Source organism: Callithrix jacchus, chromosome 12 (genome assembly GCF_049354715.1).
Source record: "Callithrix jacchus isolate 240 chromosome 12, calJac240_pri, whole genome shotgun sequence".
Lineage (NCBI taxonomy): Eukaryota > Metazoa > Chordata > Mammalia > Primates > Cebidae > Callithrix > Callithrix jacchus.
Genome location: NC_133513.1, coordinates 47,197,731 through 47,223,234, shown reverse-complemented (window position 1 = coordinate 47,223,234; position 25,504 = coordinate 47,197,731). Strand labels below are relative to the sequence as shown.

The window sequence follows — 25,504 nt, the reverse complement described above, 5'->3', positions numbered from 1 at the left end:
GATGGTTTTGTAGTCTTTGATGACATTAAAACATTTTTGAAGAAGCATACAAGATTTGGTAAATTTGAAAACTAAGAGACGGTTACTAGAATATGACCTACCAAAATCTAAAGGCTAAAGTAATGCATTTATTGGTGATAACAAGACCCAGAAAAATAACTATGGGAAACAATGTTTAAAGTGTGATGGAGATACAGATTTTTGCAACTGAAAAGTACAAGGATCCTTAAAGCCTGGTTTTAAATAGTTTCTTCTCTCAGTTAAGACTCTTCAATATGGAGAGGATCTAAGATGGCCAAATAGGAACAGCTCTGGAGTGCAGTTCCCAACAAAAACAGCGCAGAGGGTGAGTCCTCACCACATTTCCAAACAAGTTATCACTGCCCACAGACCAGGAGATTCCCAGGCCAAAAAGTGCCATGAGTTTTGAGTGCAGTGGTTTCAGCCAGTACCAGGTCAGAAACTCATACAAGTCTAGGCGACTGTTTTGACCGGCGCCTGCAATGCCTGGGAGACAGAGCCACCCATTCAACTGAAAGGCAGGAGCCAGGCCATCTGGCTTGGTGGGTACTGTAAGGCTGGTTGCCTCACTGGGAGCTCAGACATGCCCATCCCTCTCCCCGCCTGAAAATTATATCACCAGAATACGCCCATCATCTAGCTCTGACTTGGAAATCCCCTCTGTACTCAGCACTAAGCTCTGCACCTGGCACATAGCCCACCTTGGAAATCCCCTCTGCACTCAACACTAAGCTCTGCACTTGGCAACTAGCCTGGTCACTGGAAATCCTGCCTACCTACCAATAGCAGCTTGCCCTGTCCAAGTCCTGTTTCTCCACAGACAAATGCCTTCACTCCCTATAAAACCCCACACCTGAGAGAAGTCAGGCATGACTTCTCAGGCCTCTTTCCCCGGGACCACAGAACCTCACCTGGGAGCCAAATAAATTGGTGTCTAATTGTTCTCATGCAGGCCTAAGTTTCCTCATTTTAAATTAAGCAATAAACCTCACAAGACAGTAACCCTTACAGGTACTACCCTCACAAAACAAGCAATCTGAAATGCTCTGGATTGAATTTCACAGCAAGCACAGCTGGACCCAGGATGTTCCAGCTCAGTGGGGGAAGGGCATCCCCCACTACTGAGGCAGTTCACACAGCATCTGGGCATAGCCTGCAGCAGGTCAGCAATGCCTCTGCTGGCAAACTGTGACTAGACTCCGTGTGGGGCAGGGCATCTATGAAAAAAGGCAGCAGCATGACAGGAACTTATAAATAAAGCCAACCTTCCTAGGACAGAGCACCCAGGAAAAGAGGCAGTTATGAGTTCAGCTGCAGCAGACTTAAAGGTACCTGCCCAGTAGCTCTGCACAGAACAACAGAGCTCCCAGCACAGCACTTGAGCTCATATAAGGGACAGACTGTCTCCTCAAACAACTCCCGTATACCCAAAGAGACACCTCATAAAGGAGAGCTCAGGCCGACATCTGGCAGGTACCCTTCTGGGACGAGGATAGCAGAGGAAGAAATTAGTGGCAACCCCTGCTGTTCTGCAGCCCCTGTGGGTGATCCCCAAGTGAGCCAAGGTCTGGAGTAGACATCCATCAGTCCTGCAGTAGAGGGGCCTGACTGTAGAAGGAAAACTAAAAAGGAGAAAGAAATAGATTCAATATCAACAAAAAGGACATCCACTCAGAGACCCTATCTGAAAGTTATCAACTACAAAGACCACAGGATGGGAAGAAACCAGCACACACACACACACACACACACAAAAGAAAACACCAAAAACCAGAACACCTCTCCTCCTCCAAGGGATCACAACTCCTCACCAGCTAGGGATCAAAGATGGATGGAGAATGAATCTGATGAATAGACAGAAACAGGCTTCAGAAGGTGAGTAATAACAAACTTCTCAGAGCCAAAAGAACATATGCTAACGCAATGCAAAGAAACTAAGAACCTAAAAAAAAGGTTAGATGAGATACTACCTAGAATAAGCAGTCTAGAGAAGAATATAAATAACTTGATGGAGCTGAAAAACATAGCAGAAGAACTTTGTGAAGCATACACAAGTTTCAATAGCCAAATCAACCAAGCAGAAGAAAATATATCAGAGACTGAAGATCAACTCAATGAAATAAAATGAGAAGGCAAGATTAGAGAAAAAAGAGTGAAAAGAAATGAACAAAGCCTCCAAGAAATACAGTATTATGTGAAAAGACCTAATCTACATTTGATAAGTGTGATGAATCCAAGCTGGAAAACACTTTTCAGGATATTATCCAGGAGAACTTCCCCAACCTAGCAAGGAAGGTCAATATTCAAGTCCAGAAAATACAGAGAACAGCACAAAGATATTCCTCATAAAGAGCAATCCCAAGGCACATAATCTTCAGATTCACCAGGGTTGAAATGAAGGAAAAAATGCTAAGGGCAGAAAGAGAAAAAGGTCAGGTTACCCACAAAGTGAAGCCCATCAGGCTCACAGCAGATCTCTCCACAGAACCCTACAGGCCAGAATAGAGTGGTAGCTAATATTCAAGATCCTTAAAGAAAATAACTTTCAACCTAGAATTTCTTATCCAGCCAAACTAAGCATCATAAGTGAAGGAGAAATAAAATTCTTAATGCACTAGCAATTGCTGAGAGATTTCGTCACCACCAGGCCTGCCTTACAAGAGCTCCTGAAAGAAGCACTACACATAGAAAGGAACAACCAGTACCAGCCACTCCAGAAATGTACCAAATAGTAAAGATCATTGACACAATGAAGAAAATGTGTCAACTAATGGGCAAAACAGCCAGCTAGCATCAAAATATCAGGATCAAATTCACACATAACAATATTAACCTTAAATCTAAATGGACTAAATGCCCCAATCAAAAGACACAGACTGGCAAATTGGATAAAAAGTCAAAACTCATTAGTGTGCTGTATTCAGGAAACCCATCTTACATGCAAGGACACACATAGGTTCAAAATAAAGCGATGGAGGAAGATTTATCAAGCAAATGGAGAGCAAAAAAAAGCAGGAGTTGCAATCCTAGTCTCTGATAAAATAGACTTTAAACCAACAAAGATCAAAAGAGACGAAGAAGGGCATTACATAATGGTAAAAGGATAGATGCATCAAGAAGAACTAACTATCCTAAATATATATGCACCCAATACAGGAGCACCCAGATACAATAAAGCAAGTTCTTAATGACCTACAAGGGACTTAGACTTAGACTCCCACACAATAATAGTGGGAGACTTTAACACTCCACTGTCAATATTAGACAAATCAACGAGATAGAAAATTAACAAGCATATCCAGGACTTGAACTCAGATCTGGACCAAGCAGACCTAATAGACATCTATAGAAATCTTCACCCCAAATCCACAGAATATACATTCTTCTCAGCACCGCATGGCACCTACTCTAAAATTGACCACATATTTGGAAGTAAATCACTCCTCAACAAATGCAAAAGAATGGAAATCATAACAAACAGTCTCTCAGACCACAGTGCATCAAATTAGAACTCAGAATTAAAAAACTAACTCAGAACCGCACAGCTTCACGGAAACCAAACAACTGGCTCCTGAATGCTGACTGGATAAACGATAAAACGAAGGCAGAATTAAAGATGTTCTTTGAAACCAACAAGAACAAAGACACAATGTACCAGAATCTCTGGGACACATTTAAAGCAGTGTGTAGAGAGAAATTTACAGCAATAAATGCCCACATGAGAAGTGAGGAAAGATCTAAAATTGAAAGATTTTTTTCGTGTCTTAAGTTTATTTACACACGTATCTAGTATGCCATGTGAGTTCGATCCGTTTTCCAGAGCCTGCACCTCTTTTTTTTAATTTAATTTTATTTTTATTTTTTTTTTGAGACAGTTTCGCTCTTGTTACCCAGGCTGGAGTGCAATGGCGCGATCTCAGCTCACTGCAACCTCCGCCTCCTGGGTTCAGGCAATTCTCCTGCCTCAGCCTCCCGAGTAGCCGGGATTACAGGCATGCGTCACCATGCCCAGCTAATTTTTTGTATTTTTAGTAGAGATGGGGTTTCACCATGTTGACCAGGATGGTCTCGATCTCTTGACCTTGTGATCCACCCGCCTCGGCCTCCCAAAGTGCTGGGATTACAGGCTTGAGCCACCGTGCCCGGCCCCAAGACTGCACCTCTTAAAATGCTCTTCATATCTGTTATATGGATGAGCTGAAATATCCTTATTTTTTAAACAGTTGGTGTCTCTCTATAAAGAAGGGTGCAGCAAATGCAGATCCAAAGTACAAACACATCATGGCTAGTATCCACCACTTGTTTTCCACTGAAAATGGCAAATTCTTCCCAGGACCCTCCTCATAGTGGCTCCTATGGACCGCAGAGGTTGTGAACCTCCGGATGCTCTGGCCCAACATAGCGCTGCTGGAAGCTCTGCGAAAGGCATAGAGACCAAGGACAGAAAAAATGACGGCACCTCACCAAGACCCTTTTTTCAAGACCTTGCTCCCCTGTGCGCAAGGATCGAAAGGAAAGATGGGGAAAAAAATCTTTTTTAGAATTAATTAATTAATGAATTTTTCAGGGGCCCAGCAGAGAGGTTTATTTAAGAGAAGCCAACAGCTTTTCTGACTACAGTGTCAATTCCACCAGTGCAGTCACCTGCAGGGCTGCAGTAAGCATCTCCAATGAGGTGGTCCTGGCCATTCACTCAGTCTCCTTCCTGGATTCCCACCCTTCTGTGAGAAGTGGCTTCATGAGCTCAAGCTCAGCTCCCCTCCCACTCCCAGAGGTGGGGCGCATGCTGATAGAAAGAGCAGGTGGCTAGGAGGCTGAAGGCTGAGTCTGCTTCTTCTGGGCTCAGGCCACAGTCACGCTTGGCAGCTGCTGTAGCCCACAGCCAGGTGCCATTCCTCCTCATGTCCTCTGTGAGTGGCTTCACTCCCCAGCCCTCTCCATCATTATCCTCCATGCATTCACGACAGGGTGCTGACAACTTGCTTGTACCCTTCAGGTCTGCTGTCTTGGTTCCCAGGTTGCTAGGACAGGGCCGCGAGAGGGCCAGTTGCAGAGAATGAAAGAGCAGCTATGACCAGTCGGCTCCGTACACCAGCAAGTTAGGCAATGTGTGATATGCCAGGACCGTCGCCTCCTGCTTCTCCTCCATTGCCTTTGGGCAGTTGAGGATCTTACAGCCACTGTGCATACAGGCGACCAGAAGCAGGTGGTGGTGGAAAGGGTGCCACTTGATTCTCCATACCCCACCCTGCACAGGTGTGTCTGCCAATGATTGCTTCATGTTTCATATATCCCACAGTAGGATGTGCTCATCATAGCTTCCTGTGGCCAGGACATGCTCTCGATGGGGGCTTCTCTGGATACTGCACACACCCATGGAGTATCTCTTGATGGTGAAGAGAAATCTGCCAGGTTCCCTGTTGTCTCAGCCCCTCAGTAGGCCAGTAGTCATCACCCCCTGAATATATAATTTCTGTATGCCAGCAATTGAAGGCATCCAGGCCTTGAATTGATGTGCCTGCCATGAGGCCACTTTCTGCAGTCTGGGCCCCATCTCATTCACTATCAGCAGGTGCAGCTGCCCAGGGGAGTCACAGCTGATGATCTTCAAGGGCTGCTCCCTCGCCCTTCCAGTTTTCCCAGTGGACCTAAACTAGGAACAAAGCCATACACTGCTGCTCCGGGGCAAGGCTGGACAACAGTTCCAGCATGTGGCCACTCTTCTCAGATTCCACCAGGCGGAGCAGCTGTTTGGATCCATTCACAGGGGCCAAGCTCAAGAGGGCATGTCCAGCTACCAGGTTGTGGAACCATTTCATGTCCAGGATTTCAGAAGTATCTTTTCTTTGGATCTTGACCAGAGGGTGAATAGAGTGGTTCTCATTAAAACCATACAGGAAGAGATGACCTAAAAGAATCTGAGTGAGGCTCCTCAACTTACATTCCACCCTTTTCTGGGGGCCGGCGGGCTTGTCCTCAGGCTGCAGCTGGCAGTTCCCACATGCCAGCAGGTGTCTGTGGCCTTACAGAGGGCACCACTCCACCACGTCAGCAGTCAGCTCAGTGTTCACCGTCTGCAGGGTGCAACACCCATCATCCAGCTGTTGGTAGAGGTGGGTTGGCGGGGCCAGCCCAATCTGGCCCGATGACAGGCACAGGGCAGCGAGGCCAGCTGGCAGCACAAGCGTGGAGTCCCTGGGACACTGTCAGCATGGGCGGGCCGCCTCTCCCTTGAGACCCCACAGCCGCCCTCAAGACACAAAATCTCCTTCAAAAAATGTGTTCTGCTCTGATCTTAGTTATCTATTGTTTTCCTCTAGCTTTTGAGTCATTTTTGATCTTGCGATTTTTTGATCTTGCTCCTCTATCTCTTTCAATCTTCACAATAGGGTGTCTGTCTATAGACACAAAAAATCCTTCAAAAAATCAATACATCCAGGAGCTGGTTTTTTTAAATGATCAACAAAATATACAGACCACTTGCCAGATTAATAAAAAAGAAAAGGGAAAAGAATCAAATAGATGCAATAAAAAATGATAAAGGGGATATCACCACTGACGCCACAGAAATACAAACTAACATCAGAGATTACTACAAACAATTCTATGAACCTAAATCAGTAGATCTGGAAGAAATGGTTAAATTCCTGGACACTTGCACCCTCCCAAGTCTAAACCAGGAAGAAGTCGAAACTTTGAACAGAACAATAACAAGGGCTGAAGTTGAAGCAGCAATTAATAACCTACCAACTAAAAAGCCCAGGTCCAGATGGGCTCACAGCTGAATTCTCCCAGATGTACAAAGAGGAGCTGGTACCATTCCTTCTGGAACTATTTCAAACAATACAAAAAGAGGGAATCCTTCCCAAATCATTTTATGAGACCAGCATCATCCTGATACCAAAACCCAGCAGAGACTCAACAAAAAAAGAAAACTTCAAGCCAATATCTATGATGAACATGGATGCAAAAATCTTCAATAAAATACTGAAAAACCAATTACAACAGCACATCAAAAAGCTTATCCATCATGATCACGTAGGCTTCATCCTGGGGATGCAAGGCTGGTTCAACATACACAAGTCTATAAACATGATTCACCACATAAACAGAACCAAAGACAAAAACCACATGATTATCTCAATAGATTCACAGAAGGCCTTTGACAAAATTCAACAGTCTTTATGCTAAAAACTCTCAATAAACTAGGTATCAACAGAACGTTTCTCAAAATAATAAAAGCTATTTATGACAAACCCACAGCCAATATCATACTGAATGGGCAAAAACTGAAAGCATTCCCCTTGAAATCTGGCACTAAACAAGGATGCCCTCTGTCAACACTGCTATTCAACATAGCATTGGAAGTTCCAGTCAGAGCAATTAGGCAAGAAAACATAAATAAAATGTATTCAATTAGGAAAGGAGGAAGTCAAATTGTCTCTATTTGTAGATGACATGATTGTATATTTAGAAGATCTTATCATGTCAGCCCAAAATCTCCTGAAACTGATAAGCAACTTCAGCAAAGTCTCAGGATACAAAATCGATATGCAGAAATCACAAGCATTTCAATACACCAATAACAGACTAACAGAGAGCCAAATCATGAGCAAATTCCCATTCACAATTGTTACAAAGAGAGTAAAATACCTAGGAATACAACCAATAAAGAATATAAAGGACCTCTTCAAGGAGAACTACAAACCACTGCTCAACAAAATAAGAGAGGACACAAACAGATGGAGAAACATTCCATGTTCATGGTTAGGAAGAATCAATATTGTGAAAATGGCCATACTGCCCAAAGTAATTTATAGACTCAATACTATCCCCATCAAGCTACCAATGACCTTCTTCACAGAACTGGAAAAAACCACCTTTACCTTCATATGGACCCAGAAGAGAGCCCACACAGTGAAGACAATTCTAAGTGAAAAGAACAAAGCCAGAGGCATCACGCTACCTGATTTCAAAATATACTACAAAAGAGGACGATTGCATATGTACAGTATATACAAAATATACTATAAATTAAAAGAGGATGGTACTAGTACCAAAACAGAGATATAGACCAATGGAACAGAACAGAGGCCTCAGAAGCAATGCCACACATCTACAACTATCTGATCTTTGACAAACCTGACAAAAACAAGCAAAGGGGAAAGGATTCCCTGTTTAAAAAATGGGGTTAGGAAAACTGGCTAGCCATGTGCAGAAAGCAGAAACTGGACCCCTTCCTGACACCTTACACTAAAATTAACTCCAGATGGATTAAAGACTTAAGCATAAGACCTAGCATCATAAAAACCCTAGAAGAAAACCCAGGCAAAGCCATTTAGGACATAGGCATAGGTAAGGACTTCATGACTAAAACACCAAAAGCATTGGCAACAAAAGCCAAAATAGACAAATGGGACCTAATTAAACTCCAGAGCTTCAGACAGCAAAAGAAACAATTATTAGAGTGAACCAGCAACCAACAGAGTTGGAAAAAATTTTTTCAATCTACCCATCTGACAAAGGGCTAATATCCAGAATCTACAAAGAACTAAAACAGATTTACAAGAAACAAACAAATGACCCCATCAAAAAGTGGGCAAAGGATATGAACAGACATTTTTCAAAAGAAGACATATATGAGGCCAACAAACATGTAAAAAATGCTCATCCTCACTGATCATTAGAGAAATGCAAATTAAAACCACATTGAGAATATCATCTCATGGCAGTTAGAATGGCGATCATTACAAAATCTGGGGACAACAGATGCTAGAGAGAATGTAGAGACATAGGAACACTTTTACACTGTTGGTGGGAGTGTAAACTAGTTCAACCATTGAGGAAGGCAGTGTGGCGCTTCCTGAAGGACCCAGAAATAGAAATTCCATTTGACCTAGCAATTCCATTACTGGGTATATACCCAAGGGATTATAAATCATTCTATTATAAAGAAACTTGCACACGTATATTCATAGCGGCACTATTTACAATAGCAAAGACCTGGAACCAACCCAAATGCCCATCGATGATAGACTGGACAAGGAAATGTGGCACATGTACACTATGGAATACTATGCAGCCATAAAAAACAATGAATTTGTGTCCTTTGTAGGGACATGGATGAATCTGGAAGCCATTCAGCAAACTGACACAAGAGCAAAAAGTCAAACACTCCATGTTCTCACTCATAAGTGGGTGTTGAAAAATGAGAACATGTGGACACAGGGAGGGGAGCATCACACACTGGGGTCTGCTGGGGGTGCTAGGGGAGGAACAGTGGGGGGTGGGGAGGTTGGGGAGATATACCATGGGGAGAAATGCCAGATATAGGTGACAGGGGGATGGAGACAGCAGACCACATTGTTATGTATGTAGCCATGCAATAATCCTGCATGACCTGCACATATATGCCAGAACCTAAAGTACAATAAATAAATAAATAAAAAGATTATTCAATCATTCCCATTGTTCAGGTCAAAACTCTTGGTGTTATCATTTTCTCCTCTTTATGACACACTAAACATCAGCTTATCAATAAATCCTGTCTTTTCTCTCTTTGAAAAAGATAGATTTCTACCACTTTTCTTCATCTTAGCTAAAAGTACCATTTTCTCTTGACTGGATTATTTAAGAAGCCAAATAGTGGACTTCTCTTTTTTGCTCTAAAATAGATATAAAATCTTTCCATTTATTATCAACATATTAACAAGCGACTCTATTAAAATAGTATCACTCAGATCATAGCATCTTGTGCTTCAAACTCCCCAATAACTTTTCATCTAATTTAGAAAATCAACAGATTTTTTACTATTTGTAATCATTACCTACTGTCATAATCATGTTGTGTAACAAACTACGCAGAATCTCAATAACTTAAAACTACAGTACGTTATTTATACTCACAGCTTCAATGGTGACCATGTAAGTTCAATTTGCACTTGGTTCAAGTTGTAGATTGGGTCCAATTCTGTTTCTTGCACTCGTTATCATTGCCAATGAATGCTGCATGACAAATCAAAGGCAAGGTGCAGGAAGCAGAATACAACAATATGATACCAAGTCAAGCCTGCCATTTTAGATCACAAAAACAGATGCTATAAAAGGATTAGACATCCAAAAGATTCAAAGGGAAAAGGTCAATGAAAGACAACAGGGGGAAGCCAAATAGGCAGGAAAAACTTTTAATGCAGTTACAGTGCAAGCTGACAAGGAAAAAGGAAGAAGAAATGGGTAGGATGAATCGCAGATTGCAATGGAGTTGCAAATTTTGGTCGCAACAATCCCAAATCCTTGAGCCTCATGAGAGGGAACTTACATTTCATAAAAATGTGCAAGCAGTAGTGCCCATGTAATGCCTAGTCACTGGCTAGTAACAGCACAGTAGAAACATAGTCTCTCAATGGACATGGTGATGAATCAAAGGGATACCAGTCAGGGCTCTCAGTCCAACTACACCCCTATCATCTGGTCCCTTTGAAGAAGAGCTGAGCAGCACATTGGTTTGGCTGCAATGCCAGTCACATTTCCAGGCCAACATCACTGGGGCCAGAATGTATATCTTCCAATGGAAGTACAAAAGGGAGGGTTATTTAAAAAAAAATTAATTCTCTTTGTAGCAATTGTGAATGGGAGTTCACTCATGATCTGTCTCTCTGCTTGTCTATTATTGGTGTATAGGAATGCGTTTGATTTTGGCACATTGATTTTGTATCCTGAGACTCCTGAAGTTGTTTATCAGCTTAAGGAATTTTTGGGCTGAGATGACAGGGTTTTGTAAATATGCAATCACATCATCTGCAAACAGAGACAATTTGACTTTCTCTCTTCCTATATGAATAAACTTTATTTCTTTCTCTTGCCTGATTGCCCTGGCCAGAACTTCTAATACTATGTTGAATAGAAGTGGTGAGACAGGGCATCCTTTTCTTGTGCCGGTTTTCAGAGGAATGCTTCCAGCTTTTGCCCATTCAGTATGGTATTGGCTATGGGTTTGTCATAAGTGGCTCTTATTATTTTGAGATATGTTCCTTCAACACCTAGCTTATTGAGAGATTTTAGCATGAAGTGGTGTCGAATTTAACTGAGGGCCTTTTTGCATCTATTGAGGTAATTATGTCATTTTTGTCATTGGTTCTGTTTATGTGATGGATTACGTTTATTGATTTGCATATGTTCATATGTTGAACCAGCCTTGCATCCCAGGGATGAGGGCGACTTGATCATGGTGGATAAGCTTTTTGATGTATTGCTGGATTTCATTTGCCAGTATTTTATTGAGGATTTTCTCATTCATGTTCATCAGGGATATCGCCCTGAAATTTTATTTTTTTTGTTGTCATATCTCTGCCATGTTTTGGTATCAGGATGATGCAGGAGTAAAACTTACAATGGATGTGAAGGACCTCTTCAAGGAGAACTACAAACCACTGCTCAAGGAAATAAGAAAGGACACACACAAAAAGAAATGGAAAAAAATCCATGCTTGCAGATAGGAAGAATCAGTATTGTGAAAATGGCCATATTGCACAAAGTAAATTACAGATTCAATGCTATTCCCATTAAGCTACCACTAATTTTCTTCACAGAATTAGAAAGAAACTACTTTAAATCTCATATGGAACCAAAAAAGAGCCTGCATAACCAAGAAAATGCTAAGCAAAAACACAAAGTTGGAGACATCATGTTACCTGACTCCAAACTACACTAGAAGCCTACTGTAACCAAAACAGCATGCTCCTGGTACCAAAACAGGTATATAGACTAATGGAACAGAACAGAGGCCTCATAAAAAAGGCCCCCTAAACACCACATGTCTAGAACCATCTGATCTTCAACAAGCCTGACAAAAACAAGCAATGGGGAAAAGATTCCCTATTTAATAAATGGTGCTGGGAAAACTGGATAGCCATATGCAGAAAACTGAAACGGGGCCCCACTTCTTACACCTTTACAAAAATTAACTCAAATGGATTAAAAACTTAAACATGAAACCTAAACCCATAAAGAAACCTTAGAAGAAAACCTAGGCAATACCACTCAGGACATAGGCATGGGCAAAGACTTCATGACCGAAACACCAAAGGCAATTGCAACAAAAGCCAAAATTGACTAACGGGATCTAATTAACCTAAAGAGCTTCTGTATAGCAAAAGAAACTGTCATCAGAGTGAATAGGCAATCGATAGAATGGGAGAAAATTTTTGCAATCTGTCCAGCTGACAAGGGTCTAATATCCAGAATCTACAAAGAATTTAAACAAATCTACAAAACAAACAAGCAAGCAAACAAACAAACAAAAAAACACAAACCCCACCAAAAAGTAGGCTAGGGTATGAACAGAAACTTCTCAAAAGAAAACATTTATGTGGCCAAAACACATATGAAAAAAACTCATCATCACTGGTCATTAGAGAAATGGAAATCCAAACCACAATGATGAAGCAACTCACACCACTTAGACTGGCAATTATTAAAAAGTCAGGAAACAACTAATGCTGGTGAGGTTATGGAGAAATAGAAATGTTTTTTCACTGTTGGTGGTATATTAGTTCAATTATTGTGGAAGACAGAGTGGCAATTCCTCAAGGATCTAGAACTAGAAATACCATTTGACCCAGCAATCCCATTACTATGTATATACCCAAAAGATTATAAATCATTATGCTGTGAAGACACAGGCACATGCAAGTTTACTGCAGCTCTGTTTACAGTAGCAAATACTTGGAACCAAACCAAATGCCCATCAATGATAGACTGGATAAGGCAAATATACACCATGGAATACTATGCAGCCGTAAAAAAGAATGAGTTCATGTCCTTTGCAGAGACATGGAAGAAGCTGGAAACCATCATTCTCAGCAAACTAACACAGGAACATAAAACCAAACACCACTTATTCTCACTCATAAGTGGGAGTTGAAAAATGAGAACACATGGACACAGCAGGGGGAGCATCACAAACCAGGGCCTGTTTGGGAGTGGGAGGCAAGAGAAAGGAGAGCATTAGGACACATACCAATGCATGCAGAGCTTAAAACCTAGATGATGGATTGATAGGTGCAGCAAACCACCATGGCACATGTATACCTATGTATCAAACCTGCATGTTCTGCATGTGTTTCTCAGAGCTTAAATTATAATAATCATCTAATTAAACAATATGGGACTTGCACATCTATATGAATCAAGCTTTTCTTTACCTCTCTTCCCTTGTTTATTACCACCGTCATCTTGTTAATTCCCTGCTATTCACACAACAGCCTCATGTTTTTCAGAGCACACCAGACATGCTCGTGTCATATGGACTTTGCTCAGATGTCTGCATGGCTGGCCTCCTCATTTCCTTCTGATGTTTATTCAAATGTCAACCTGTCAATAAGGCTTTTCCTGATCAACTTTTCTAAAAATCTTAATTCTCATCACCAGAAAGCTTGCTCCGTAAATTGCTTTGAGAGTTGATCCTACCCCCCTTTTCAAGGACAGGCTAGATTAATCAAGAAAAAATGTACATAATGAATTCTCATTTTGGTGCTACAGTCTCCTAGCTGATGTAGGCAGCAGGTAATCTAATTTTTCTTAGAAAGTAGCACTATGAATAATTTAACAAGTGTTTGCCCTCAGGAAAATATTGAATTTAGGGCTTCTTGCAAATAATTCAATAACAACAACAAATCCTACAATAGTTAATTTTTAGGAAAAATGTGCAGGCATAGGGGAAAGCCAAGTGCTTCTCATCCATTACCTTTTTCACCCTCACTGGAGATAATCAAAGAAATAATCATCGGCTGGATATTTGATTATCAAATATGATAAAATAATTCAGGCAAGTTTCTTGCTGTTGCACAGTGTAGCAAATAAGCACTGTGATTGGTAACTTTACATGTCAACTTGGCTGGGCTACAGCACCCAGTTACTCAGTCAAACATGAATCTAGGGGTTGCTATGAAGGTATTTTGCAATTGTTGTTAACATTTTTAATCAGTCATCTTTAAGTAAAATTTATCCTTGACAACCTGAGAGGGCCAATTCTAAAAAGTTGAAAGGCCTGAAGAGGAAAAGTAAGGGGTCCCTGAGGAAGAAGAAATTTTCAGGCTGCAACTCACATGTAGAATTTCTTCTTCCTTAGGGACAGACAATTGCACACCCCATGAATTTTGGACTTTCCAGCCCTGACAATTGGGCCAATCTTTTTGAAAAAAAAAAAAAATCTATCTATGTATCTATCTATATCTATCTATCTTTCTATCTACATACACATATGTGTATATGTTGAACACTACTTTACAATATGAGGAGACCATTAAGAATTCTGATGGTTGGCCTTTCAGTAGTTCATTTGAATAACTGTGAAATAGAAAGAAGCATTCTTAGAAAATGGAAAAAAAATAACTTTCTAAAATATTCCAGGCAGTAGACTAGATGCTTTTATACATGCTATTTAAAACTGAATTATTTTAGAAAATACATACTCCCGTTTTACAGAAGAGAAGGTGGAGGTTTGTGATGCTAAGGGAAAGCAATGTAATATACAGTAGCCATGAATAGGAATCATGAAGATGTGGGTGTATATTCTACTAGCTCCTCCATATATTAGATACACGTTTTAGACATCATCTGAGACTTTGCCTTCTTGTATGTGAAATGGGAATGAGAAGACCTATCTTGCTCAGGTAGAGGTTGTAAGGACTAGTTAGCGTATGTGAATGCTTAGCCATATGTCACACATTGAGGCACGTTGAGGGTGTTCAAAAAATGTTTGCACTCTTAATTTTCTAAAAATCAATATCCTAATTTGACCGACATTAGGCATACTGCCTATTTTCTCTGTAGCCTTTTCCACAGTGCTGCAGAAGGTACATAAATAGCCCTGTAGCTCATAGTGTCCTAGATTTCACCACCAAAACCAGTGAATTTCTCCATCTTAAATTACTAAGGACAGTTATAAAGAGGAATTCAGCCCACTGCTATCTCTAGAACTGCCTAATCTCTGTTTTTCTAAAAATGGGCTTATAAAGGACTGATTTAATTTCTTTGATATTTTTGACCAGATTTTGCCAAAAATAAACTACGAGATCCCTGAAAAAGCATTCCATCTGATTTATATTGGGACTTCTTAGCCAGTGAAGTTAAAACAAAAGAAAACCAATCTATCACTGTTATTTGATAATAAATTACATTTTTCTTCTTTATAATCCTCCAATATGCAGTCAGATTTTGTCTTCAAAACAGCTGATGTATTTTTTTACCCTAATTTCTCTGAGGGGAAAAAAAACACCCAAAAATAGCCAGATTGTTCCTTGTACTTTTTTTTTTTTCCTTTCAACATGAAATGATTGAATTTGCTGGTGAAAGAAGAGTACTTATGAATTGCAAAATCGTGCCTTCTGATAAATACTTCATCATCTCTGAAACATGAAAGCAATAAAAAAATGCAATAAATTCTGTTTATGGAGAAAGAAACAGACTAACATCTTGCAATATTAACTTCAGAGAAATGTACCAGAGAGCAAAAATGGTCAGTTCTTGCTTATTGCTCTGGTATCTTAGATGTGCAGGCACATACTGTTCTTCAGTGCTCTAGGGGCTCTCATAATAATCTCTAGATTCAGCACTACCCACTACCTCTGCCCCGACTCACCTCTGCAGGAGGGATACAACCTGACACACTGAATTCCTTGGTGTAAAGAGGCACCTTGGGCATTAGTCAATAGACAGCTTTGTGTGATGTTGACCCAAGTTTTAAAGAATGCTTCGAGGTGTGCTGGATGCTTGACTCTGTGCCTGGGACATAATACTTAACCTCTCTGAGCCTCTGCTTCCTCATTTGTAAAATAAAGATAATACTTGGACCTGTTAGGAAGTTTTAAAAATTAAAAAAATATATAGTATCTATGAGCTATTAAACCAAAAGCACAGAAGATTGTCTGATGTTTGGTATTTATATTATTAGTACTACCATTGTTTTGTGGTTGTTAACATGGTGTTTGGGGACTTGGGTTCTGATGCCAAACAGACTTGATTTTTCAGTTCCAAATTCAGCTCTGTTGTGACCTTGAGCAAATTCTGTAATGTTACCGTGTGTTAATTTATTGATCCATATGAATGGGATAACATGATCACTTCTCTCAGAGTTGTTATAAAAATTAAGATGTAAAAATAGAGTAAAATAGCCATGGTTTTGACTTAATCTAAACCCTGAAGATACACTAATGTGCTGGATGTAATTATTATTAACATACCTCTGAAGAAACTGAGACTCATAGCATTTATGAAAAGTATCCACAGTCAATCAGTTAGAAGAATTTGAACCCTATTCTCTCTCATTCTTAGGGCTGAAATATTTTTATACTATAGCACAAGGCAGTGATCCAGTGATCAAGGCAGCTTTTTCTAAAACTAAGAACCATCCTTGACTTCTCTTGTCTCATGCCAAACCAAAACCATTCATGAATTCTCTTAGTCCTATCTGCAATATGAGCCAGATTGTGACCACCTCATACAGTCTCTATCACATTTTCCCAAGCCAGGTCATTATCTTCTCATACCTGAACTATGTCAGAAGCCTGCACACTGGTTTTCCTAACCCAAAGTTTGCCTACAAAGCTTATTTTCATCTCAGAAACCACATTGATACTTTGAAAACAGGGATGAGGTTTGCTCAATAACCTCTAATAGCTTTCAGAATGAAAGGCAAAGTTCTCACCATGACCTACAGGGCTCTAAGACACCTGTCCTTTACTGATCATCTGACCTTCTTTGCTGCAAACCTCCTTCTTCATTATTCAGTTCCAGCCACATCAACTTTACTGGTGTTCTCTAAACATACAAAAACTGTCCTGCCTCAGGGCCTTTGCAGTTTCTATTACCACTGCTTTAAAATCCCCCAGCTATCAGCTTGGGTTATCCCATTGTTACTTTCAAATACTTCTCAAAGGTCACCACATCAGTACAAATCAATACACCACATCAATGCAAATCAAAGTATTTTGTTTATTTCTTCTCCTCAGGACATGTGACAGTGCCTAATACATGAAAGGGGCTCATAAATATTCCTTGAATGAATGAATAAATGAGTAAATTACCTGACACTTTGTGGGATTATGTAACCCAAAGAGAGGGTTGATATATTGGATTTTTTTTCTGATTCTTCAAAGAACCACCGAAGAGAAATTTAGACGATAAAAATGTGAACTTCTCAAGGAGAAGGCTAGACAGAATCCTATTCACCTTCCAAGTATTTCAGATATTTAATGAATGTAAACTTGTCCTCCCTGGAAACTCCCCAGAGGCATAGAAGCAATGTAGGCTTGTCTCTACTTAACAATTAGCCAGTACTGACAGCATAGACCCATGCGTCTAATTCTTAATTCTTGTAAAAATAACTGAGAAGAATGAGAAATGGACTGCATAGAATTAAGGAATTTGTAATCAGTTGATTAATTTTGGGTTATTCCTTCTGTGCTGCAAAGAGATAAATGAAGTAGATGATGCCTGGTTGCAGTAAATTTGGTAAAGTCAGGCAAAAATAAATAATAAGGGGAGTTCTCTATTAGAGTCTTTATCTACACAATTTTTATAAGCAATGACACAGAAAAAGAATCTATCCACCAGGTGTCAATTTGAGCCCATCAGATAGCAATGTTTTGTCCACCAATCACAGCCTCCCTACAATTTGCTAATCTCCTGAGATGGATGCTGAAAGCTGAATTAATCCAGACTGTCAATTCAGGCTCTCACCATCCGAATACAAAATGGTATGTGCCCGAGGATTTCTTTAGTCAGAGAAATTGAGAAATCCCTCTTGTGTGGGGCTTGTGCTCTTCACCAGCACAGTTCATAAGCAGTGCAGTGAACCAAAATAATTCATTTTAAGGGGTAGAATGTTTTTAAATAGAAGAAAAAAATTTCAATAAGAAATAGCTATTCTATCAAATACATATTGTTTTCTTCTCCCAAAGAAATTCTTCTATCAGAAGACTCAGAAGGCACCCAAAAGACAACCGTGGTTATGTCTTCCCAGTTGCCAGGTAACTGTGATTTCTCTTAGGCTGAACTCGGCTCTGCTGTCTGCCTTCATATGAAGAAAATATCAGTTTTACGGCTTTACATGAGTTTACAGCACATTCGAGTTATATTGCTACCCATCATGAAAATGGGCTTACAACCTTAGGATTTAGGTTTGTAGGGGCCAAGGGAAAACTTTTTTGCCCTTTAAAAGTTTGCTGAAAAATCAACTCACAAAAGTCAGATTACTTGGTTAAAAAGCGTACTAAATTACTAAAGTGTACACGGGGAGAACTGCAGAGTGGCAGTCTACCTCCTAAGGTGGTGCAGAAGCTGTTCTACTACACCCGGCTATTTTTGTGTGTCTTTAGTAGAGATGGAGTTTCACCATCTTGGCCAAGGCTGTTCTTGAACTCGTAACCTCATGATCCACCCTCCTCAGCGTCCCCAAGTGCTGGGATTATAGGTATGAGACACTGCCCCTGGCCAGAAGCTGAGTAATTTATAAAGGAAAAAGACTTATTTGGCTCATGGTTCTGCAGGCTGTACAAGAAGCATGGTTCCAGTGTTACAGAATATATTTGTTCATTTGTGTTACTATAAAGAAATACCTGCGACTGGGTAATTCATAATGAAAAAAAGAGGTTTTTCTACCTTGTGACTCTGCAAGCTGTACAAGCAGGGCACCAACATCTTCTCAGCTTCTGATGAAGCCTCAGGAAATGTTTACTCATGAAGGAAAGTGAAAGGGTGAGGGTGAACTGTGGGGATCGCTCCCGTGTGAGGCCCCTAGGAAATGGACCTTGCCATACGGTGAGCTTGAGCCTGGACACAGATCCCCAGTTGGGGGAGTCGAGCTGAGGGAAAGCAGGAACCGAGAAAGGGACTATGCTATTCAAAATAATTAACAGACATTACTTTATGGATATGAGGACTTGGGAGGCATTGTGTCCACTTTCGGTTCCTTATGGTTTATTGCTTCATTGTGTTCATTTTGGATGCTTGCTACATTCGTTGTAAAATATTAACTTAAGTATTTACACTTGTTAAGTATTTACTGGGCGTAGCTTACTGGATGTAACTTACTTACCTTGACTTACTGGGAGTAACTTACTTACCTTGACTTACTGGGCATAACTTACTTACTGGGCTTAACTTACTCACTGGGCGTAACTTACTTAGTGGGCTTAACTTGCTTACCTTGTGACTTAACGTAAGTATTTTGATCTGACGTAAACAACATTAAGCAGAAAAGTATAAAATGGAACGTATTGCAAAAATAAAATTGCTGCATGGGCATAGCTCATGTAGTCCTCCAGACCTCGCTCTTTTCCTTTCTCCTTTTTTTCCGCACAGGCTCTCTTCCAGGTTTGGGACCCTCTCACTGGACGAGAGTCCCGGGCTTGCGTTCAGTTCACAACAAAAGGGAAGCAGGTGTCTTACATGGTGAGAGAGGAAGCGAGAGAGGAGGAGGAAGTGGAGGGGGAGGTGCTGGGCTCGATTTATCAACCAGATCTTGTATGAATTTATTAATGCAAGAAGGGCACCATGCCATCCGAGAGGGATCTGCCCCCATAACACAAACACCTCCCACTAGGTGCCACCTCCAATATTAAGGATCACATTTCACCATGAGATTTGGAGTGAACAAACATCCAAATTATATTATTTCACCCATTCCTCCAATCTCCTGTCATCCTTGCTTTGCAAAACACAATCATTCCTTCTCAGTAGTCCCTAAATGTCCTAACTTTTTTCAGAATCAATTCAAAAGTTCAAAGTTTTAACTCACATCCAAGCTCCTTTCACCTATGAGCCTGTAATATCAGAAACAAGTTATTTACCTCCAAGATGCAATGATGGTACAGGCGTTAGGTAAACATTCTCATTCCAAAAGGGAAAAATTAGTCAAAAGTAAGAGCCAATTTCCACACAAATCTGAAAGCTAGCAGTAAAAACATTAAACCTTAAATCTCCAAAACAATTTTTGACTCCATGTCTCACATTCAGGGCACACTGGTATAAGGTGTGGGCTCCTTCTTATTTATTCAGCAAACCTCCACTCCCATAGTTTGCTGAATGCAGCCCCTATGGCTGCTCTCACAGGCTGGACTCTGGTGCATGCAGTTTTTCCAGGCTGCATGAGCATGCTGACTGTGGCTCTACCCTGCTGGGTCTGGAAGGTAGCAGCCCCTTCCCACAGATCCACTAGGCAGTGCTCCAGTGGGGACTCTCTATAGGGGATCCTTATCCATATTTCTCCTTGCCACTGACCTAGTAGAGGCTCACTGGATATCCAGGCTTTCCAGTACATGCTCTGAAGTTCATGTGGAAGCTGCCAAGCCTCCTTTATTCTTGCATTCTGCATACCTGAAGACTTAATGCCACACAGAAGCTCCCAAGGATTATGGCTTTTGCTCTCTGAAGCAGCAGGCTGAGCTGCACCTGGGGCTGTTAGAACCCCTGCTGGAGCAAGAACAACCAGGATTCAGGGAATAGTGTCCAGAGGTGGCATTGGGGAGTTGTATCTTGGGCCCAGCCCCCAGAAACAATTCTTTCCTCTTAGGCTTCTCAGCCTATGATACAATTGGTTGCCATAAGGATTTCTGAAATGTCTTTAAGTCCTGTTTTCCATATTCCTGAATATTAGCTCTTGGCTTCCTTTTAGTCGTGATACCTTCTTTAGCAAGTGGTTGCTCTGTAGGCCCCCTGAATTCTTCATCTGAAACTACTCTTTGTTTTTCTACCACATGACCAGGTTGTGGATTAATTAAATTTTTATGATCTGCTTATCTTTTGATTATAAGTTCCAACTTTAAGTTTTTTCTTAAATTTCTTCTGCCAGACACCCTATATTATTACCCTTAAGTTCAACCTTCTGCAAATCCTTAGGGCATGAGCAAAATGTAGGCAAGTACTTTACTAGGCCATAATAAGGATGACCTTGCTCCAGTTTTCAATGACTTCCTCATTTTCATCTGAGAACTTATCAGTATGGCCTTCACTGTTCATATTTCTATCAGCATTTGGTCACAGCCATTTAACCAGCATTAAGAAATTTCAAATTTTCCTTCATTTTTCTCTCTTGTTCTGAGCCCTGCAAACTCTCCTGACATCTGCCCATTATCCAGTTCCAAAGCCGCTTTTACAATTTCAGGTGTCTTTATAGCAACACCCTACTCCTGGTGCTAATTTTTTGTATTAGTTAATTTTGTACTGCTATAAAGGAATATCTGAGACTGGGTAGTTTATAAAGAAAAGAGGCTTATTTGTCTTATTGTTCTAAAGGCTGTGTACAAGTGTGGCACCAGCATGTCCTCAGCTTCTGGTGGAACTCAGGAAGTTTTCATTCATGGAAGGAGGTGAAAGGGGAAGAGGAAAGTCACATGGTTAGAGATAAAGCAAGGAAGTGCCAGTCTCTTTTTAACAACCAGATCTTGTGTGAACTCCTTACCAAAGGAAGGGCATCAAGCCATTCAAGAAGGATCCACCCCATGACCCAAACACCTCCAACTAGGCACCACCTTAAACACTGGAGATCACATTTCAAAATGAGATTTGGAGAAAACAAACATCTAAACTACACCATGAACAATGGGTTCTTCTTGCCTACTGCACAGAAAAAGCCAATACACTCAGATAGCAGATATTATAGCAAAGAAAGTATTTAATAACTGGAAGGTAACCAAGCAACAAGGATGGGAGATATTTCTCAAATCTGTCCCTTCAAGAATTTGGAGACTAGGATTTTAAGGATTGTTTAAAAAGGAGGGGGCTAGGTAATGAACATTGCTGATTGGTTGGGTTGAGGATGAAATCACAGTGGTGTCAAAATTGTCTTCATGTGCTGAGTCAGTACCTGGATGGGGGTCAGAGGACAAGTTGAGTTAGTTTCTGGGTATGGGTCATTGGTCCAAGTAGTGTCACTTGGCCCACAAGAATATAAAGTTTTAAAAATATCTCAAACACCAGTCTTAAGTTTCACAACAGCAATGTTAGCTATAAGAGCAAATGTGGAAGTTACAAATCTATGACTATTGGCTACATTACTCCTGAGTGATGAGCAATTTTAAATAAGCAATTTAGGGAACAATAGCTGGTTACTGCTTAAACATGCCTATATTTCAGGAGAATTTAGGTTTATATTATTATTCTAACCTTGTGGCTTTGTATAAGCTTTAGAAAGGCAGTTTTAGTCCTTGAACAAGGAGAGGGTTAGTTTTGGGAAGGGACTACTATTCTTCTTGCTGTAAGGCTAAACTATAAACTAATTTCCTTCCATAGGTAGCCTAGCCTAAGGCAAGAATAAGCAATGGCAGTTATTCTGTGACTTTAGAAGTAAGATGGAGTCAGTTATGTTGGATTTCTCTCATTGTTATTAATTGGCATGGGTGGTTTAACCAGCATCTGCTTCTGTGAGGACTTCAGAAAGCTTCCAATTATGATGGAAAGCAAAAGGTAGCAGGCTTCAAATAAGAGAGTGAAAGCAAGAGTGAGGGACAGGCTCTTTCAAATAAAGTTTTCATTGGTTCTGAGAGTGAGCACTCGTACTCACTTCTGCAAGAATGGTACCAAGCCATTCATGAGGGATCCACTTCCATAATCCAAATACCTTTCACCAGGCCCCACATCCAACATTGAAGATCATTTTTCTTCCTTTCTTTCCCTCCCTCCCTCCTTCCTTCCTTCTCTCTCTCTTTCTTTCTTTCCTTTCTTTTTCTTGAGACAGAGTCTCACTCTATCACCCAGGCTGGAGTGCAGTGGCATGATCTAGGCTCGCTGAAACCTCTGCTTCCTGAGTTCAAGCAATTCTTTTGCCACAGCCTTCTGAGTATTTGGGAGTACAGGCATGCACCACCACACCTGGCTAACTTTTATATTTTTAGCAGAGAAGGGTTTCATCATGTTGGCCAGGCTGGTTCTGAACCCCTGTCCTCAGGTGATCTGCCTGCCTTGGCTCCCAAAGTGCTGGGATTGCAAGCGTGAGCCACTGCACCCGGTCGGGGATCACTTTTCAACATGAAATTTGGAGGAGACAAATATCCAAACAATATCAAAAGTTATGGTGGCAAATTAGGTTATAGTGGCAAATAGGTTGTGGGAGAGAGAGAACACTTGGCTACTGTAAGGCGGGTTGCCTTGCCGGGAGTCAAACGGACACATTCATTACTCTCCACTCCTGATAACTGCGTCATCACCCGATCTCATTATCTGGCTTCCCCACATAGCTTCCCCACACCCGCCTCTGCATACCATGCCCAAGCCCACACTCAGCACTAAATTATGCGTCCAACCTCTAGCCCGCTGTTAAAAAACCCTGCAGAAAAATTTTTTAAAGAAGCCCCACCATACCCTGCCCAGCAACAGCCTGCCCCGTACACCCCAGGCAGGCACCTGTACCCAAGGTCCTGCCTGCCTACCAATGGCAGCTAGTTTCATGTACTTCCTACTTTAACTCCATGTACTTCCTGCTCCTCAACAGCCAAGAGAAATGCCATCTCTTTGTTTCCCCAGTAGTCAATCAAGGCCCACCTACCCAAGGTCCCGCCCACCTACCAATGACAGCTAGTTTCATGTACTTCCTACTTTAACTCCATGTACTTCCTGCTCCTCAACAGACAATAGAAATGCCTTCTCTTTGTTTCCCCAGTAGCCAATCAATTGCCTGCCCTCCCCATAAAACCCCACTTCCTGAACAACAGGGCGTGACTTCTCTGGCCCTGCCTTGGACCACTGAAGGTCACCTGGGAGCTGAATAAATTAACTTCTCACTTTCTTAGGCTTGCCTCAGTTTCCTCATTTAACCTCGGCAATAAATAAATCTTACAGCTATCAAAGGTGCTCTTGATAGGTTAATGAAACCTCACAGGTAGCAGCCCTCAGAAAGAATATATGATGCATTTTTCTTTCAGATATTTAGAGACCTTAGACTCTTGGTTAATCTTTCCTAGAACCAGACAAGGGAAGGACTGACTGCATCATGCAGATTCTCTATAGATGCTAATTTTCTCCACAAAAGACAGATTTTCCAGGGCTACATCTGTTGCTCTTTCTCTGACAACCATCTCAAAATATGTCAAAGAAATATTCTTTGGGATAAAATACTTTTATTTCTTTCTGGTTGCTGAGTAAGTTGAATAAGAAGAAAAATGAAAGTAAAGAATAAAATAAAACTGGCAGAAAAACAAAAGAAAGAAGACAGGGTAAATCCTCCCCAACACACACACACACACACACACACACCCTACACACACAAACACATACACACTGAGTAGCCTGAAAAAGATCTGAAGAGTCAGTTAGCACAGTGGTATTAATCATCATTTCCATTAGAGCAACCTGGGGGGTGTTTAAAGAATTTGAACACTCAGGCCTTGCCCATAGGCTTCTCACCAAATAGCTTGGAAGTAGCCATGCAATAGCATTTTTTACAGACTTGTATGGTGATTGTAATATGCACCCAGAATGGACAGTCACTGTGTCAACCAAATTTTGGAAATCACAAGAGGTTAAGTAATTAAAAGAGCTTTGTGTTCCTGAGCCACACATTCAAAACTAAAACTGAGCTTTCTTTCTTTTTTTTTTTTGACTATGAAATGCTTTTATTCTTTAACATGAAAATTCTCTCCATGTATGTTGCAGGCCAATTCCACCTTTTTTCATTGATCAACATTTCCAGGGGACCAAACCTAGCTATTGTTACATGTTTATGTTTCATATCATTTCAACATCTTTAACCAAGTTTAAATGAGCTGTAAGAGTTCCAGTGAAGAAAATGACAGGCTTCCCCTCTTTTTTTCTCCTCTGCCATAATGGCTGGCATACCCTTTAAAAAATTTATTTGTTATACTTTAAGTTCTTGGGTACATGTGCAGATTGTGCAGGTTTGTTACATAGGTATACATGTGACATGGTGGTGATTTGCCTCCCTTGCCCTGTCGTCTATTTTAGGTATTTTTCCTACTGTTATCCCTCCCCAATCCCCCCACCCCCTGCAATTCTTCCCCAAGTCCCCCACCCCCCAGGCCTCAGTGTGTGATGTTCCCCTTCCTGCATTCATGTGTTCTCAAAGTTCAACACCCACTTATGAGTGAGAACATGTGGTGTTTGGTTTTCTATTCTTGTGTCAGTTTGCCAAGAATGATGGTTTCCAGTTTCATCCATGTCCCTGCAAAAGACATGAACTCATCCTTTTTTATGGATGCATAGTATTCCATGGTGTATATGTGCCACATTTTCTTTATCCAGTCTATCACTTATGGGCATTTGGGTTGGTTCCAAGTCTTTGCTATTGTGAACAGTGCCACAATAAGCATACATGTGCATGTGTCTTTATAAGAGAATGATTTATAATCCTTTGGGTATATACCCAGAAATGGGATTGCTGGGTCAAATGGTGTTTCTAGTTCTAGATCCTTGAGGAATCACCCCACTGTCTTCCACAATGGTTGAATTAATTTACACTCCCACCAATAGT

At 40.9% G+C, this 25,504-nt stretch overlaps 1 protein-coding gene and 1 pseudogene across 1 annotated transcript; both read right to left on the bottom strand.

The window, feature by feature from the left end:
* Window positions 1–4,075: 4,075 nt before the first annotated feature.
* Window positions 4,076–4,602, bottom strand: LOC108587827 (cytochrome c oxidase subunit 7C, mitochondrial-like). Its single transcript, XM_017963392.4, has one exon. It carries the CDS (start codon window positions 4,419–4,421, stop codon window positions 4,230–4,232), a length of 192 nt encoding a protein of 63 aa, XP_017818881.1. The 5' UTR covers window positions 4,422–4,602; the 3' UTR covers window positions 4,076–4,229.
* A 153-nt stretch (window positions 4,603–4,755) lies between these two features.
* Window positions 4,756–5,809, bottom strand: LOC100388858 (diphthine methyltransferase-like; annotated as a pseudogene).
* Between the last annotated feature and the right edge of the window lie 19,695 nt (window positions 5,810–25,504).